Source organism: Phodopus roborovskii, unplaced genomic scaffold (assembly GCF_943737965.1).
Source record: "Phodopus roborovskii unplaced genomic scaffold, PHOROB, whole genome shotgun sequence".
NCBI classification, from domain to species: domain Eukaryota; kingdom Metazoa; phylum Chordata; class Mammalia; order Rodentia; family Cricetidae; genus Phodopus; species Phodopus roborovskii.
The window spans coordinates 56,685,996-56,705,346 of NW_026126480.1; the positions used below are offsets into that span (position 1 = coordinate 56,685,996).

Sequence of the window (19,351 nt, forward strand, 5' to 3'; positions counted from 1 at the left end):
GGCTACACAGAGAAGCCCTGTCTTGAGAAAACAAACAAACAGACAAAAAGGTCTCATGTAGTCTAGAGTACCATCAAACTCACTATGTAGCCAAGACTAAGCTTGAGCTACTATCCTCCCACCCAAGCTGATTTTGAACTCCTGAACTCAATCCCCCTGCTCAGGATCCCCATACTTGGATAAAGGTTTCTTTAAACTCATTACCTGTGTTGGCTTATTTACCCTCTGGGAACAAAATAAAGGAGACATGAAAACCACCCGTCTTGCAAGCAAGGGCACTGAGATACACTGGAGTTAATAACCTGCTCCTGGTCACACAGCCTGAGAATATGGCAAGAGGCCTGACTCTGGGATTCAATGTTTTACACCAGATGCACCTTATAAATCAAAGCCATACAGTAGCAACCTGCCCTCAGCCTTCCAAGTCTGTGATCCAACCAATCAGATGACAGAAACATTCAGTTAGCGTGCAACACTGGCTCTGATTTTGAGTAACCAAGGTTCAGGAGCCAAAAACTATTGGAGGAATTCAAGTTAGGTCCCAGACTTGTGGCTAAAAATAATTTAGTTCATGCTCACTGTTTAAAAACAAAAACAAAAAAAACAGAAGAGGGGGATAAAGAGGTGGCTTAGTGGTTAGAAGCATGGTCTGCTCTTGCATAGGACCCTGGTTCAATTCCCAGCACCTACGTAGTGGCTCACAATTGTCTGTAATGCTCCAAGGAATCTGACCCTGTCTGTGGGTATGAATATGGTGCACAGATACACATGCAGGCAGAACACCCATATGTGTGAAATAAAGTAAGGTATTTTTTAGAAATAAAAAACACAGCAAAGGGAAATTTTGAATCAAGACAAAGAAGGAAACAGTGGCCAGTGACACAGCTTGGCAGGTAAAGGCACTTGCTGCCAAGCCTGATGACCTGAGTTCAATCCCCAAAGCCCACATAATGGAAGGAGAGGACCCACTTCTACAAGTTATCCTCAGACCTCCATGCATAAGTTGTGGCACAGGGGGGTGTGCAAACACACACACACACACACACACACACACACACACACACACACCATAGATAGATAGATGGATAGATAGATGGATAGATAGATAGATAGATAGATAGATAGATAGATAGATAGATAGATAGATAGATTAATGTAGGCAGGCAGTGGTGACAGGCACCTTTAATCCCAGCACTCAGGAGGCAGAGGCAAGTGGTTGTCTGAATTCAAGACCAGCCTGGTCTACAGAGCAAATTCCAAGATAGCTAAGGCTACACAGAGAAATCCTGTCTCAGAAAAAAAAAAAAATTAAGGTAAGCAGTGTGGTGGTGTGCATTTGAAATCCCAACACTTAGGTGATGGGGCCAGGAGGAGGCATTCAAGACCAGCCTTGGCTGTGCATTGACCTGGAGGCCACCCTGAGCTACGTGAGACCCTGTCTTTAAAAGCAAATAAAAAAGAATAATCAAGAAGGTGAAAACTGAGACCCAGAAGAGTGGTCCCCCATTATGTCTGATTTTGCCTTTGGTCCCCATGACTACTGTTGTTTCTTACAGTTGCACAGAGCCATGGTCCAGCAAGAGGGGACTCTTGAAAGACCAAAGATCAGGGTTACTCAACTTAGCAAATAAGAATATAAGATTCTCAGTCAGATCTAGATTTCAAATCAACACATAATTCTGGATCTAAACATGATCTGTGCAATATTAGGGCTATACTGGAGTTCGGATTCAACCGGACTTGCCATATTGTCTCTGGTGTTATTCCCAAAAACAGACTATGTTGTCCACAGAAACCACATTTCCCAGCTCAGACTCCTCAGCAGAGGAAAGACAGAAGGTCCCACCTTGTCCCTTTCTGCATCCAGGTGCCCAGATAGCAGCCCCCTGTGAATCCACTCAGTCTCAACTAGCCCCTCCTGCCCTTTATACCCTCTTGGAGAAATTCCACTGACATCAGGGATACTCACAGGGTTAAAATCCTCCTGACACCAACCAAGTCACTCTTTAACTCATTATCTTCAGGCCAAAGATTAAAAGCTGCCTGCGTAAGAGTCAGGGCTCCAGCAGACCCTGAAAGCTGAGCTGTCCAGACCCCCGAAGTGAAGAAAAGAGGAGAGGGCAAGGGAGGGCCAGAACCAGGGGAGAGAGAAAGGAGGGGCGGTCCACCAGCCTGCTGTCCCGACACAGAGCCGGCTCCGTTCCAGCTCCAGGAGCCACTCAGCTGCAAAGGCAGCAACAGCCCCACTCCTCAAGCAAAGGGCAGCAGGCAGGCAGACAGAAGTTCTAGAACTGGAGGTCTTCAGTCCCTGACCACTCAGCCTGGCCCAGCCCCATGGCCTTCAATGACCTCCTGCAGCAAGTGGGGGGTGCCGGACGCTTCCAGCTAATCCAGGTCACCTTGGTGGTTATCCCCCTACTGCTGATGGCTTCCCACAACACCTTGCAGAACTTCACGGCTGCCATCCCTGCTCACCACTGCCGCCCACCTGCCAATGCCAACCTCAGCAAAGATGAAGGTCTGGAGGCCTGGCTGCCCCTAGACAAGCAGGGACGACCCAAGTCTTGCCTCCGTTTCACTTCCCCACAGTGGGTACCACCCTTTCACAACAGCACAGAGGCCAATGGCACCGGAGTCACAGAGCCCTGCATTGATGGCTGGGTCTATGACAACAGCACTTTCCCTTCAACCATCGTAACTGAGGTAAGGATTTGGGGGTCCCTCTCTCTCCATGTGACACCACTTCACCTCTCAGACAGACAGACAGACACACACACACAGAGAGTCAAGTCCCCAGGGGCCAAGATCGGATGAGATAAAAGCATTCAAGAGGATGGCATTTGTAGAAGGTGGATGTGGAAGCTGCGGAGGGTTTGAAGAGCGCTTAGCTCCCAGGAGCAGTGAGACAAACAGCAGAGGAGAGTATGACTGAAAGAGGGTGGCATGGGCCCCAGAGGACCTTCCTAGAGGAGGTCGAGGGGCTTCCTTGCATCTGGGCTCTTCCCTGCCCAACTCTGGCTTCCCTCTCTCCACAGTGGAACCTTGTGTGCTCCCACCGGGCCTTCCGCCAGCTGGCCCAGTCCCTGTACATGGTGGGAGTGCTGCTGGGAGCCATGGTGTTTGGCTACCTGGCAGACAGGTCAGTCCTGGGTAAGCCAAAGAGCTGGGCTAAGCTGGGATTGGGGGGCTCTGGCTGGATTCGAGGCAGGAGTGGCTGGTTTAAGTACAAGACTCAGGATTCTTCCTAGATCCTCAGAAGACCGAAGCCCAGGGCCTCACCCTAGGCGGCTACTTTTCTGTGTAACTCAGCCTGCTCCCCCCCCCTACACACACACACAGCAGTCCTCAGGCCCCTGACCACAAGTCTTGCCTCCCCACAGGCTGGGCCGTCGGAAGGTGCTGATCTTGAACTACCTGCAGACAGCTGTGTCAGGAACCTGTGCGGCCTATGCACCCAACTATACCGTCTACTGTATTTTCCGGCTCCTCTCGGGCATGTCTTTGGCTAGCATTGCAATCAACTGCATGACACTAAGTGAGGGCTGCTCACCTATGTCCCTTCTCACCACCCAGCCCTGCCAGCCTCCTCCCTCAGCTCTCCCCTCCTGAGCCCCCTGCCCTCAGCCCAATGCCTCCCTTAGATCTGCATTTCCAGTCAACACCACCCTGCCTTCCCCAGCTCACACCATAGTAAGATTGCAGACTCATGGTCAGAGTGTCCAAGACAAGCCAGATACAGGAGATCTTAGGAGTAGTGAAGACTGTATCCAAAGGAGATCCAAAGGCTAGTGAGACAGGCCAAGCATGGTGGCGTGTGCCCACCATCCCAGGACTCAGGAGGCAGATGTGTGAGGACTGTCCCAAGTATGAAGCAGATAGATCTATACAGGCCATTCTGGGCTAAATAGCAAAGAAGTGGGGGTAGCAAGATGTCTCCATGGATGACACTTGCCACCAAGTCTGATGACCTGAGTTGATCCCCAGGACCAACTGTTGCAAGTTAGCTGTCCTCTGACTTCCACACATCTGCCATAGTATAAGCACAGAGAGGGAAGATGGGAGGGGGGGTAAAGGAGGGAGGGAAAAAGAGGGGGGAAGGGAAGGAGGGAGAGAGGGAGAGAGAGAGAATAAATGCAATTGTTTTAAAGGAAACATCCTATCAAGAGATACTAAAGGCAATCCCATCCAAGAAATCAGATTTCACACCACTTTTGTTGGTATTGTTTATTTGTTTTGTTCTGATACAGAATCTTAGCATGTAGCCTCCAATTCATGACACTCAACTTCCCCATCCCAAGTGTTGGAATTACAGGCATGCACCACCACACCCTGATCTCACTCACTTTTTTAAAAATAATATAAAATACCATAATTATGTTAATACTATGGCTATCTAATATTTTTAAACAAGGATAAGGCAGTATCACATGCACCAAACACACTTAGTGACTGAGAATAGTGTGGACCATTAGTATGTTTCCTCTAGTAGATCTATCTGTGTGTGTGTGTGTGTGTGTGTTTCTCTGTGTCTCTCTCTGTCTCTCTGTCTCTTTCTCTCTCTGTCTCTCTCTCTGTCTCTCTCTCTCTCTCTCTCTCTCTCACACACACACACACACACACACACACACACACATGCAATTTCCCAGATGAATCTGAGACTGGGAAAAAGAAAAGTAATTTACCTGAAGTCATCTCTCAAGTCCAGAAAGAAATCCAGGAATATACAATTCTCTAAGACAGGAACTACTTAGGTGTGAAATTGAGCAGAGACATGCCTAAGGCTCCAGCTCCAAAATCAATATGCATATTCAAGTGTATCCCACAAGGAGCCTAGCCTGGCCTCTTGAGACCTTAACACAGCAGTGGTCCCCTTCCTGCCTGGACTGGTGTTCTGACCACTGAGGGTGAATGAGGGGATGGGAAGTGGTGTCTGCTGAGAACAGACTGAGTGGTCAGGGTAACTCTGCAGGGAAGGGGATGTAGTCAGACCCTGGGGGCAGAGCCTAAGAGCAGCAGGAGCATGGAGAAGGCAGCCCCTGGGGGTCCTACTTCCATCTAATGTCTCCACTCTCCCTGCCCTGGCACCCAGCCTCACTGAAACACCCTCTACAGAGCATTGGGAAAGAAGGGGGGACAAGGGAGGAATCTCATTCTGCCTGGCAGCCCAGTTACTTGCACTACTCTAACCCTCTCCAGATGTGGAATGGATGCCCATCCACACCCGCGCCTACGTGGGCACCTTGATTGGCTACGTCTACAGTGTGGGCCAGTTCATCCTAGCTGGTGTGGCCTATGCTGTGCCCCACTGGCGCCACCTGCAGCTTCTGGTCTCTGTGCCTTTTTTCGTTGCCTTCATCTACTCCTGGTACGTGGGATCTGGGGTGGGAAGCAATGATCCAGAACCCTACATGGCTACAAGGGACAGGCCATCTCCCAGAGGTGGGTACATACTTCCCCAGAAAATGTATCCAAGACAGAAAGCTGACCCCAAGCCAATGCTTCTGTTGAACGGATTCTGAAGCCAAGGATGTAGGGGTAGGTTTTGTCCTGGAGGAGGGTGGCAGGTCTCTGGCACCCCACAGTTTGACTACAACATTCCTACTGATACTCCTCTTCCCTACCCAGCACCCAAGAGCTAAGTTCTGGGTTGAGAATGAGTGATTATCAAACTGGCCACTGCTTGATGATCACTAAGGGTCTTAGCAAAGGCCCTGGTCCCCAAAACATAAATAACACTCTACTGTATATGTCTAATCCAGAAGACTGAAACTGAGACCAGGCTCACATCCGCCCTCTCTCCATCTCCACTCCCAGGTTCTTCATTGAGTCAGCCCGCTGGTACTCCTCCTCAGGAAGGCTGGACCTCACCCTCCAAGCCCTGCAGAGAGTGGCCAGGATCAATGGGAAACATGAAGAGGGGGCTAAGCTGAGTATAGAGGTAAGCCACCTTAGTCCCTAGATGCTGCCTGAGCTCCAACCCACATACCAGGACCAAGACCCAGGACTCAAGCTGGACCAAGGGCATCCTCTAGGAGGAGCTCAGGCCCTGAGTCATGCCCATCCACCACATCAGGTGCTCCGGACCAGCCTGCAGAAGGAACTGATGCTAGGCAAAAGCCAGGCCTCGGCTATGGAGCTACTGCGCTGCCCCACCCTACGCCGCCTCTTCCTCTGCCTCTCCATGCTGTGGTACGCTCAGACAGACAAGCAGGCTGGGGAGGGCATGGATGCCAGGGGTGGAAACGGAAGGCGAGGGGAGAGAAGGCCAGCAAATCTGCTATGAGGGATAATGAGAGCACAAAAGAGACCAGAGTCCTCCAGCTCAACCAGTCCCCGTGCTCAAACTGGTCTCCCAGCTTCTCTCACCAACCCTGTTCCTGTATAAACCACCTCATCAGGACCGATTGTCTCCAGAACCCACAGATTTATACTGTGAGGACAGCCCAGCATGCTTTGAAAAACACTCAGAGTCTTCACTGCTCTGGTGGTGCCTGGGGGCAAGCTAGCACCGGCATGAGAGGACCCACACTTACCCCCAAAAGTACACTTGGCCTAAAGATGGTATAACCCCAAATCTTCCTTTCCCTGTGCAGTGTTCCCATTATCTCTCTCATATGCATCACCATGGCAATCCCGTGATAGTTGAGTGGGGTGTGGTCAGAAGAACGATCCAGCCAAAGAATTTTTTGCTGGCAATTTTAGGTTTATTCCCTGTAGAGGATTCTATCCCCAAACCTAAGCATTGTGAACCCCTGAACATTCATCCCAGAAATACAGATAAGTCCCAGACAATTCCAGCCATTACCAACACCTTGATGTGTCTTATGGAGTAACCTCAGCCCAGCAGATAAGATAAAGACTCAGAGTATAAGCGTTACCTAGCAACAAAGTGTAAGTTCCCCAATCCCCTGGGGTGTCTAGTTAGCACGGGATTGGAGGACTGCCCCAATACTTGAACTGTGCAGTTTGAATATGCAGTTGTTAAGTGTCTGAAGAAGCAATAGGCAAAGTAGATCCTAGATGCCAAAGCAGGATACCCCATGCATCCCTGTATTTATGAAAGAATACACTTGCTTAAGCCTGTCTAACCAGCCCCACATCCCTCTCCCTCCCCACCAGGTTTGCCACTAGCTTTGCTTACTACGGGCTGGTCATGGATCTGCAAGGCTTTGGGGTCAGCATGTACCTTATCCAGGTGATCTTTGGTGCTGTGGACCTGCCCGCCAAGTTTGTATGCTTCCTCGTCATCAACTCCCTGGGCCGCCGGCCTGCACAGTTGGCCTCCCTGCTGCTGGCGGGCATCTGCATCCTGGTGAATGGGGTAATACCGAAGGGTGAGCATCTACCAGCATCTTGGCTCTCAGTCCCACCCACCCTACCCCTTCAGACATAACCCAACTTCTCAGAAGAAAAGAAGCCGGTACCTCCACCCTCAATCCCTATGTTCCTACTCTCCCCATTCCTTTCTCTTTAGACCAGACAATCATACGCACCTCCCTGGCTGTGCTAGGGAAAGGCTGCCTGGCTTCCTCTTTCAACTGTATCTTCCTGTACACTGGAGAGCTGTACCCCACAGTGATCCGGTGAGTGGGAGCCCAGGGCATGGAGGGGGGCGGTCTAGGGAAAGACAGTCCTTGCTCACACTAAAACCCCAGAACCCAGAGCATAGCCCAGCACACAAAGCCTCCCTTCAAAATAAAAGAAAAAATAAAGATAAAAAAAAAAAAACGAAACAAAACCATTAATCAGGGAAGGATATATAGGAACCACCCAATTACACATGTCAGGGTGTAGCTGACAGAGATATGGCTGTCCAGCCTTCACCTAACCCTAGAGGAGATCTAAAAGGGTCACCAACCGGAACAGGGTAGAGAGCCACATCTCAGAGACAATGAACTGAACACAAGTTCCAAGCTGTTACCATGTCCAAACTCCATCTAAAACCAGTAGGTCTGAAACCCAAAGACACAAACATGCAGGCAACTTCCTACAAGAACCACGCCGGACAATATGCCAGCCATATGAATAAGCTCAGCACCACTTTATAGAGAGATGGGAAAGGCACTAAGAAATAAAAAAAATATCTACTTCAAAATTCGAATGCAATCATCTCATGAAATGTCAAAGATGAGAACCTTGAGGCATCTTGAATACTATCCCATGCCTCTACAGGTTTCCAGACAAAATGTATACGGTGTACCAAGCACTCGGGTAAAACACGTACTATGTACCAAGCACTTTCTTAACCTTTTCACAAATATTAACTCACTTATTTCTCATAGCAGACCAAGGTAGGCACTGTCATTCTCCTTTTAAAATGTAAAACAGAGTAGGCGACTTCTGCAGGGTCACACAGCTAGCAAGGGGGCCGCACTGAACCCCAGTGCAGCTGTCTCCCCAATCGATATTTTTAACTTCTCTCATAGAGAATGCTCTTAGTTAGCTGGATTTATTTATTTTTATTTCACATATGAATGTTTTGCTTACATGTATGTATACATACCATGCCTAGTACTCACAGAGTCCAGAAGAGGACATCAAACCCCAGGCAACTGGAGTTACAGACAGATGGTTTGTGAGCTGCCATGTGGGTGCTGAGAACTGAACCTGCGTCCTTACGAGAGCAGCCAGTGCTCTTAGCAGCTGAGCCATCTCTCCAGGCCCTCATAGAGAATGAATGATCTTAACACACAAGCAATGTGCAGCTCCCAGATCCCTTCTCCCTGGACATCCTAACTAATAGGTCTCTGTGAGCTGGAGACAGCTAGAATTCACAAGGTAGGCAGGTGTGCTAGGGTGTATCTCGGGGGGCAGGGCAGCTGTCCTGTAGGTGTGAGGTCCTTAGTTCCATCCCTAGCACAGCCAGAAAGGGAAGAGGAAAACAAAAAACATTCTAGATGATGGTAACCTAAGAGTCACTGGTCTTTGTAACAGCTGGAAACCCAGAGATGTAAAGAGATTGGCTGAAGGTCACGCAGCAGCTAAAGGACAGGCAGAACTCAGTTTCAAGTATTCCAGTTCTCTGATGACAGTCCTTCTCAATTTTTGTTGTTGTTGTTGTTGTAACAAGTCACCACAATGGCCTGGGGATGCACATCAGTAGTGAAGTGTCTGCCTGGCCTGTGCAAGGTACTGGCTTTGATATCCAGCGCAACCAACAGCAAAACACAAAACTGCGGAATCATTCGCTAATTAAGTAGGAAAGAGGAGGCACAAAGATGTCCAGGGCTGGCAGAACTTGCCTGCTCCAAATGTGGCCACTAGAACCCACACCAGAGCTCTAACCAACACTCACCTGACCACAGGCAGACAGGCATGGGCATGGGCAGCACCATGGCCCGGGTGGGCAGCATCGTGAGCCCCCTGGTGAGCATGACTGCGGAGTTCTACCCCTCCATGCCTCTCTTCATCTTCGGCGCTATCCCTGTGGCCGCCAGTGCTGTCATTGTCCTCCTGCCAGAGACCTTGGGCCAGCCACTGCCGGATACAGTGCAGGACCTGAAGAACAGGTGGGCACACCCCCAGAGGATGGGTGACTTACTCCAGGTCACCCACACAGGCTGGGGTGGCACTGAGGCTCAAACCCAGAATTCTTCCAGATTAGCATTTTGTCCCTTTGTCCCTGAGTAGAAGGTTCTACCAAAATCCTTCTTAGGACTCTCAGCTCCAGGAAGGAGCAGTTGCTATCTGGGGGCAGATAGCAGGTGGCTAGTCACAGACTGAGGGGACAGCCTGCACCATCTCAGACCTGGACAGGAGGCTGCAAACCCAGATATCTGCTTTCCCTCTACCAGGAGCCGAGGAAAGCAGGGACAACTACAGCAGGAGCAGCAGAAGCAGATGGTGCCACTCCAGGCCTCAACACAGGAGAAGAATGGACTCTGAGGAGGAAGGGACCTCTCATGGCACTAAAGGGGGTGGGGCTCTACGGTCCTGCCACCTACCTGAGGAGCAGGAGTGGAGGCTGCCATTCAGGAAGTGCCTCCCCAGGGGTCACTTCAGGAGACCCCACAAGGAACAACAGTTGAAAGATCTGGCTGTGTGTAGATTCTTAGGTGGAATGTGCTCTTTGTCAACCATCTTCCAACTCAGTGTTCACACTGAGTCTGCCCCTCCCCAAGCTCCACTGCCCTCCGCCTTTAGGACGTTACAAAGAATCCCAGACAATTAAAAGACTCTCTTCTCCTGCCTTGGTCCCTCTCTCTTCTCTACCTCCACATATCCTCCTATCCAAACATTTCTGTTTTAGCTAAATGCCTTGTGCTCCTTTCCCTTCCCAGAAAGCAGAGCTCGATGAGACCCTGAAACAAAAGCAGCCAATCAGCGGCTCTGCTTTGGGCTCTTTCCCCCTTTGTGAAAACAGATGGAAACTTCTAGCAGCAGAAGAGAAAGGTGATTATAGGTAAGGTCAGGGTGCTGCCCTCTTCCAGCTCAGACCACCTAATCTTTCCTGTGTTGGCTGAGTTTTCAGGGTTGCTTTGTTCCCAGCCCAGGACTGCTGGAGGAGAAAGGTGAGGGTTGGGCAATATTGAACAGTCAGGAGACCCAACACTGACAGCTATTGGAATTATTTGAATATATTAACTTGGTTTCTCCTCCCAGTCACCCTCTGGAGGTAGATATTGTTTAAGAGTAATTTGGTTTGGCTTCATACTTTGGTTTTCTTGACACAAGCTAGAGTCATCTGAGAGAAAGGAACTTCAGTTGAGAAGATGTCCCCATAAGTGGTCTGCAGGCAAGCCTGTGGAGGATTTTCTTGGTTAATGATTGATGTGGGAGAGTCCAGACCACGGGCCTGGTGGTTCTGGGTGCTGTAACAAAGCCAGCTCACCTAGCCATGGGGGGCAAACCAGTAAGCAGGTTCTTCATGGCCTCTGCTTCAGTTCCTGCCCTGACCCCCACAGTGATGGAGTGTGGCCTTGGACCTGTAAGATGAAATAAACCCTTTCCTCCCCAAGTGTCTTTTGGTCATGCTTTTTGTCCCAACAATGGAAATACTATCACAGGGTCTTGTATACCCCTGGCTAGCCTTCCTATGTAGCTGCAGATGACCTTGAACCTTGATCCTTCTGCCTCTACCTCCCAAATACTAGTATTACAGGAATGTGCCACAATGCTCAAATCTGAAAGTAGTACTGTTTTACTCCTACCTCAGTGTCTTTCAGTCAGTATGTCAGGAACATTGTAGCATTTTCTGTGTCCAGAACAAAAATGGAACACTCCAGAGAATCCACACCTACCTCGTTCTGGCAGGGTGCTCCTCAAAAACCACATTCTCAGGCTTCACCCTGTCATGCCAGGTCCCACACAGGCTTTTGTCTAGTCCAAAGCCCTTCCTTATGTTTTTGTCCCACTCTCCAGAAGTTTCACAGCCCCAGAGAAATTTAGAGGACGTAGGCTTCACCAGCCAAGCTTCCAGGTCCTTTGGTAGGTTGGGTAGAGGAACCCACAAAGACACCCACAGCCAAATCCCTAGAACCCTCCATTGTGTTGCCTACAACAGAAAAGGAATCTTGCAGATGCGATTATATTAAGGATTCTGAGATGAGGAAACTATCCTGAATTATTTGGATTGGCCCAATGTGATTGCAAGGGCACTTGGGAGAGACAAATCAGAGAATAGGAGATGTAACAGCAGAATCAAGAGGTTGGTGACTCAAGAAGGGACAAAAATAAAGAGCAATTTAAGTCAAGACAGAGGCAGTAAGCTTCATTACTAAATTAAAGTAACTACTGATCATTTTCAATCAAATAAATACATTCAGCATTACCAAAAATAATAATAATAATAAATTAAGTGGTATGAGCCTCCAAACCAAAGAATGAGTGTAACTCCCAGGAGTTGAGATGAGAAGGAAATGGATTCCTTGAAGCTACCAAAAGGAACACAGCTCTGTTGACATAGCAACCTTTAGATATCCAGACTCTATCTATACATGAATAAAAGATTTAAGCCTCTATATTTGCGATGATTTCTTGCAAACAGCAATAGGAAACTGGTATGCCTTTGGTTAGTTTCCTCCTGGTAGAAACATTATTTTTCCATGTACTATATTTATGTTTGGTGTACAGCCTAGGTAAGCAAAGTCCCCTATTATCAAATTCACAGGGTTTGCCTTACCCCTGGTTCCTGTAGATATTTTGGAGCTCCTAGACTCCTCTCTGCTAAATCCTCACATGCCTACCCCAGCCTCCCAGTCGCCAGCCCTCCAGACTCCCAACCCCCTGCTTAAGTGTTTCAAAGACGTGCAAGAAAAAGAGTTCATCATAGGTACAGGGGCCGAGGTTTAGCTCCACTGGTAGAGTACTTACCTAACAGGCATGAAGCCCTGAGTTCCAGCCTCAGCACTGAGTAAACCAAGCATGGTGGTTTGTGCCTATAATCCCAGCACTCAAGAGGTAGGACAGGAGGAACCAAGTTTGAAGCCAGTCTGGTGTTGGTGATATGCACCGTCTTAAGGGGAGAACAAAAAGAGATGAGCACAGGGAAGGGAAAGGAACAGAAGGAAACACTGCATGGATCTGTGCCTTACTGTGCCTCCTCTTTGAAAAAAAAAAAAAAAACAAAAAAAAAACAAAAAACCCTCAGTAATCTCTTAGGGCAGCGATTCTCAACCCATGGGTTACAACCCCTTTAGAAGGTCAAATTACCCTTTCACAGGGGTCACATATCAGATATCCTGTGCATCAAATACTTACATTATGATTCATAACAGTAGAAAAATTACAGTTATGAAATAACAAGGAAAATAATCTTATGGTTGGGGGTCTCCACCAGATGAGGAGCTATATCAAAGGCTCCACAGATGGAAAGGTTGAAAGCAGTCTTTGGGTTATCTCCATGCAGCTCAGATTGTGACAACATTCCAGTAGCTGAATCTCTTGCAAACTGATGAAGTGCTGATCTTGATCTGGAGACTCGGTTTCCTCCACCAGCTCTAATTCATTCTTACCCTGTTTTGCTTAAATCCCTCCTCAAGAGAAGTCCACACCCGCACTATGATTTAAGTCACATCTGTGTAAGCCAAGCCAAGTGTAAGGACCCAAGTCAGCTATGGTTTAGATGTAGGTGGTAGATGATGCTAGATGTTCAGATGGAATGTCTCAAAGAACAGCAGTCACTAAAGCAAGGACTGGGGGACCAAAACATAACACAGTAGAAACTAGAATTACCTCAGTAATTGCATGCCATTGGCACGGACATTTAACCAATTCCAAAGCCAGTTACTGAACTCTACTTGAACTCACCACTTGCAATTATAGTGCATGGTTTTAAAAGCATTGAGAATAGAAGAGGAAAAGGTTCCAACCATCAAGGAAAGCAGGGTCCAAAAGAACTCTTCTACTCAGGGCTGGAGAGATGGCTCAGAGGCTAAGAGTACTGCCTGCTCTTCCCGAGGTCCTGAATTCAATTCCCAGCAACCACATGGTGGTTCACAATCATCAGTAATGAGATCTGGTGCCCTCTTCTGGCCTGCAATACATAATAAATAAATCTTTAAAAAAAAAGAAAAGAAAGAAACCTCTTCTATTGTCAATGACCAGAAAACTGAAGGAAACATAGACACAGGATACCAGGTAGCACCAATCCATACTTGCTGTGAGAAAGGGAACAAGACAAATGATATGAAAGTAGATTCTGGACCTCAGCACAGAAGCAAGATCCAAACAGAGCCAGGCAATCCCATGAAGTTGAGAAGAACAAATGAGAAGGTCAAGGTGGCCAAGGCAGCTAGAGATTGCAGAAGTGAGAACATATAGGGATGAGAGAAGAAAATACTGAGTCCCACCGGTTTGAAGATTCAAAAGAGGATTCCTATTGGTGGAGATGTAGCTCAATTAGTAGAAGGCTTATATACCTCAGTACCACATGCAAACCAGGCATGGTGGCTCACACTGGGAATCCCAGCACGCAAAATGTCAGAAGTCAAGGTCATCCTTGGCCACATAGCGATCTCAAGGCCAGCCTGGGCCACATAGATTGTCTCAAAAAATACGTGAAAAGAATTTCTAGGACCAGCGAGTTGCCTCAGAGGGTAAAAGCACACAACACACAAACCTGACAACATGATTCTGACTGTAGAAGTAGTGAACTGACTCCTGAAAGTTATATTTTGACTTCTATATGCACACACAGAGAGAAGAGAGAAAGAGAGAGAATAGAATTAAATCTTTAAAGAATTCCTAGAACTTGTAAACAGAACTCAAGCACCCCAATTCAAATACAGACAAAAAAAATCATAAACACAGGCTTTGCCATAGAAGATACAGTAACAGATGGTAAGTACTTAAGATGATCAGCCTCAGTAGTCATGAGGAAGACGTAAAATCAGACCACAGTAAGATGCTGGTTCACACCCATACAAACAGCTAAGGTAAAGTTCTGGATTCTCTACAGCCATGTTGCCCAGGGCATCACCTGGGGGCTCTACAGAATCCTCACCAGCACCAAGACTCTCAGCAGATGTGGCCTCTTGACTTTAGACTTCCTGCTACTCCATGTGACCAAGACACAGCCAGAAGGCTGAGGCTCAGGTGGGGAGGCCGATCTACACTGGACTTTGACAAGGGGGGGGCAGTGATTTGAAATGGAGTCCACCAGAGAACACCCTCACATTGACAGGTCCACAGCTCAGCAGCGGACCCCAGTGGAGGCCTTCCTACTCAAGCTGAGTTTTCTCTATAACTCTCCCAATTATACCAAATGGGTTATCGATAAATTTGTTCTGTCTTTGAAAACTAAATTAAGACTGACCACACCAATGTGCTGAAAAGAAAAAACAGAAATCCAGTTCTGGCAAAAACCTAAGTTTGTAGCCATTTATGAGCAATGGAACAACAATGAGCCAAAGCAAACCTTTGCACTTTGTAAGATGACTTACCTCAAGTATCTGTTACAGTGACAGGAAGCTGACTAACACACAGACTTCCAAATCATAATACCAAGGACTGGACAGTTTACACAACAGAAAAGCACTTTCTCACCGTTCTGGGGGCTGAAAGTCCATCATGGAAGAGTCAGCAGGTTTATGCCTCTTCCCTTGGCTACCTTCCCAGTGTGTCCTCACATGGCCTCTCCTCCACAGGCACGCATACATCCCTGATGCTCTCTTTTTATAAGGACATCATATGTTTGGATTAGGAACTTACTTTTTATTATTTGATAATTCCCTATGTGTGAATAACTTACCTTTCTCCTATCCACCCCAGCTCCCCCTTCCCACTCTACCCAGGCTCTCCCAACAGGTTCGCCTGTTTTTCGCTTCCTCAATCAGTAAGGAGAGGAGCTGTGGAGACCTGGCCACCTCACACAGGGAATGGCCTGAGTCCTGCATCCTCTTCTCTCCTCCAATAGGAACAATCCTTTCTCAATAACACAAAGGCCAGCAGCAGTGGCATCACAAAGGTTTGCATGGGTGGCTGGATCTTCCTTCCCTTCTATCAGCATGGCTGAGGTCAGGAGCCTGGGCCATTTTCCATCCTCTCTGTCCCCATCTGCTTCAGTTACCTTCCTGCATGCTGCAGCTGAGTAACTGATAAAAGAAAGTTTTTGCTTTGGCTCACAGTTAGAAGGAATACAATCCATCCCAGCAGAGATGCAGGAGCCTGAGGCAGCTGGTCACATGGCATTTGCAGTCAGGGACCAAAGGGAGAAGACTGCCTATAATTCCACTTCTTTTCTCCTTTTTATTCAGTCAGGAACCCCAGACCACAGAACAGTGCCACCCACATTCAGAGGGGAGGGTCTTCCCACCTTAGGCAAATTTTTCCAGAAGTACTCTCATAGACACACGAGAAGTTTATATACTGCCAAGATGTCCATCAAGATATCTTGACTCTCTCCCCCACCATCTTGCCCTCCCACATTCAAACACAGACTGTGTGGCCCTGACTTGAGTTTGTTGAAATGGGGAAGACCCTGAAGCTACAGTGTTTGCCCAAAACACAGAGCTAAGAGACTCTTCGCAGAGGAGACACAGAAAATCCCTTCAAGAGGCAGCTGTCCACCCAGCCCACACCAGACAAGACATTGCAACAGGAGCAGAATGTTCACCTTCACCTCAGAATGCCAAAGGACCCTGGGAAATCGGACAAGTCCGGAAGGTAGGTAGGCTGGAGATTCTGAGTTCAGCGTTTTAGTGACAGAAGCAATTTCCTGACTTCACTTAAAAATTGCTCTCGGTAGCTGGGACTAGGAGATGGAGCACAGCCAAGGAGCTAAGATGGAAGACAACAGAGCTGTGGAGTTCCTTTCATCTTGGTGATTTAGTGCCTCTCTCCCAAAACACATGCATGTGAGCACACAGACACACACACACACACACACACACACACACAGATTGCATCATGCTTGTCTGCTGAGTAGCTCATTGGGCTGCATTCTGAATGTTACAGCTGTAACACTGATCATGCTCTTCATCTCTGTCCCAGCCAATGGGTGGGCAAGAATAGCCCTCCTCAAATCAGCCTCTCATGGGAAAGGTACACAAAAGAATTCAAGGGGCCAGAGAGATTGCTTAGCAGTTAAGACACCTGCTCTTCTTCCAGAGGACCCAAAGTTGGTTCCCAGCACCCAAGCCAGACAGCCCTCAACCATCTGTGACTCCAGTTGCTGGGGATCTATTGTCCCTGGCCTACACAAGCACCTGCACTCATGTGCAGAAGCTATGTCATATTGTGCCCACATACAGACACACCTACACATAACATAAAATACAAAAACTAAAACTAGGTGGGTTTATTTTTAAAGACTTCAGGAACAGTAAATAAAACATGGAAACTGAAACAAAGAACTAGAACACCAAAGACATTTCTGCATGCTCATTCTGCTCCTCCTCCTTAGCCCGGTTCATCTGTGGGCTCATCTTACAAAATGACCACCAGTCCTAGCTCTGATCCATTGCCTCTCAGGCTTAGGGCTCAACACCAATCAGAACACTTTTGTGCTCTTAATTCAACTTCTCAGGAAAAGTTCTGACTGGTTTGAGGCAATGAACAGATAGGCCTCCCCATCTGCATTTGGCTCGTGGCCATACGTCACCTAATAAATGCACTTTATTGCTGACCTTTTATTGCCCTGATAATTCCTGACAGATGTGATGTTAGGAAAGAGGGTGTATTGGGCTCACAGTTTAAGGATAAAGTCCACTGTGGTGTGGAAGCCATGGTAGCAGGACCTTGAGGTAGCTGGTCATATTGCATCCACGATCAAGGAGCAAAGACACTTAGCTCATTGCTCCCTTTTTAATCTATCTGGGACCTCAGCCCATGGAATGATGCTCCCCAAATTTGGGGTGGGTCTCCCAGCTCAATTAACCTAATGTATATATCACCTCCCAGACAGGCCCAGAGATTTGTTTCAATGCTAACTCTAAATGTCACCAGATAATCAGTGCAACCATCACATGTACCCAGTCTGTGCTATGCAAAGAGAAGATGCCCCGAGAAAGGGCCGTGGTCAAGCACAGGTCCAGTCTCCCCTCATACAGCATCCGTCTGAAACACTGGGAAGACCTGACACAGAAGCACCGGGTGACTAAGTATGGCGTGGCTAGTCCTTCCTCCCTCTGTCACACACAAGTGCCCTGTGGAAGTCCCCCCAGGCACAGTTATGAAGACTCCCTTCTTTCCTTGAAGATTTCTTTATTTTTATTATGTGTGTGGATGGGTGTTTTCCTGTGTGTGTGTACACTACATGCATGCAGTGCCCTCGAAGTCCAAAAGACAGTGTCAAAGCCTCCAGACCTGGAACTGTGAGCCTCTACATAGGTGCCCAGGGAGCACATGCTCTTAAGGCTGAGCCATCTCTCCAGCCTGGATATTTCTTCTTTATTTTCTGGGCTAAGATGGCAGAAAATCTTATCTACTGGCTTCAAAATATCTTATCAACCTTCCCTATTCTGCTTTCCTTGGTCTCTTCCTTTTTAAAATTTTTTAATTCATTTTGTAGTGTGTGTGTGTGTGTGTGTGTGTGTGTGTGTGTGTGTGTGTGTATGTGTGTGTGTGTGTGAAGAGAAGAAGTGTGGAGCTCAGAGGACAACTCTACGGCTCTTTCTGTCTACCTTTATGTGGATTCTACAGATTGAACTCAGATTACCCTGACTTTTACCTCCTGAGTTCCCTGGCCAGCCCCTCCTTATGCTCCCCCACCCCCACCCCACACCTTTTTCCAAGACAGGGTTTCTCTGTGTAATAGCCCTAGCTGTCCTGGAACTCACTGTATAGGCTGGCCTCAACTCACAGAGATCCGTTTGCCTCTGCTGGGATTAAACGTGTATGCAACATGCCTGGCCCCTTTCCACTTCCTTTTGTTGTTGTTGTTTGTTTTTGTTTGTTTTGTTTTGTTTTATTTATGGGCATTTTGCCTGCATGCATATATATGTGCACCACGTGTGTGACTTCTACCGTGGATCCCCTGAAAATGTAATTTCAGTTGTCAGCTACCATGTGGGTTCTGGGAATTAAACCCAGATCCTCTAAGGAGCACCCAGTGCTCTTAACCATCTCTCCAGCTACCACCCTTTCCACTTCTTAAAACTCTTTCTTTTTGTTTGGGTTTTTGATTTTTGTGTTTGGTTTGATTTTGTGGGGTTTTTTTTTTTTTCTTATTTTACATATTGATCCAAAAAAATATGGAATGCTTCACGAATTTGCATGTCATCCTTGCGCAGGGGCCATGCTAATCTTCTCTGTATCATTCCAATTTTAGTATATGTGCTGCCGAAGCAAGCACTGGTTTTGTGTTTTTGAGACACGGTTTCTCTGTGTAGCTCTGGCTGCCCTGGAACGTTCTTTCTTTCTAGGCTGGCCTAGAATTCAGAAATCCGCCTGCCTCTGCCTCACGAGTGCTGGAATTAAACGCATGCACTACCACACCCAGCTACTCTTAAAACTCTACTTTCTAAACTGGGCTTGGTGGTGCTTACCATCTTAAACTCCATGAGTTCAAGGCCAGCCTGGTCTACAAAGCAAGTTCCAGGACAGCCAAGGCTGTTACACAGAGAAACCCTGCCTGGGGGGTGGAGGGGACCCTCAACTTTCTGCTTTGCAAGGCTGACTATACTCACTGAACTGGCAACGCACCTGCCGCTCTTCTGTCCCAAACAGCAGGCAGTTTGATTGAAAGCTCAGATTTCTTACCATCTGAAGAACCTGAATAAATGAGCATCCTGGATTCCTTTATAAATGAAGACTAGATTCTAATCTCCTGGTCACCACATGATTTTTGGGTTGTTTTTGTTTGTTTGTTTGTTTTAGGTTTAATATCTGAGCAAAGTCAGATACACATTCACTGAGACAATTCCAAACATGTCTGTTTGGATGCCAGGAATTATACAAACCTCTTCCAATG

The 19,351-nt window shown here is 47.6% G+C and overlaps 1 protein-coding gene and 1 non-coding gene across 2 annotated transcripts; one reads left to right on the forward strand and one right to left on the reverse strand.

Annotated features, from left to right (window-relative positions):
- The first annotated feature begins 2,237 nt into the window (after positions 1-2,237).
- Positions 2,238-9,907, forward strand: Slc22a6 (solute carrier family 22 member 6). Its single transcript, XM_051193870.1, has 10 exons — positions 2,238-2,703; positions 3,036-3,139; positions 3,381-3,535; positions 5,197-5,365; positions 5,815-5,938; positions 6,074-6,189; positions 7,120-7,334; positions 7,475-7,583; positions 9,306-9,509; positions 9,795-9,907. Exons 1-10 carry the CDS (start codon positions 2,335-2,337, stop codon positions 9,883-9,885), a joined length of 1,656 nt encoding a protein of 551 aa, XP_051049827.1. The 5' UTR covers positions 2,238-2,334; the 3' UTR covers positions 9,886-9,907.
- Positions 9,908-18,626: 8,719 nt separating this feature from the next.
- Positions 18,627-18,733, reverse strand: LOC127228985 (U6 spliceosomal RNA). Its single transcript, XR_007835078.1, has one exon. It is a non-coding gene; the product is annotated as a U6 spliceosomal RNA (small nuclear RNA).
- Between the last annotated feature and the right edge of the window lie 618 nt (positions 18,734-19,351).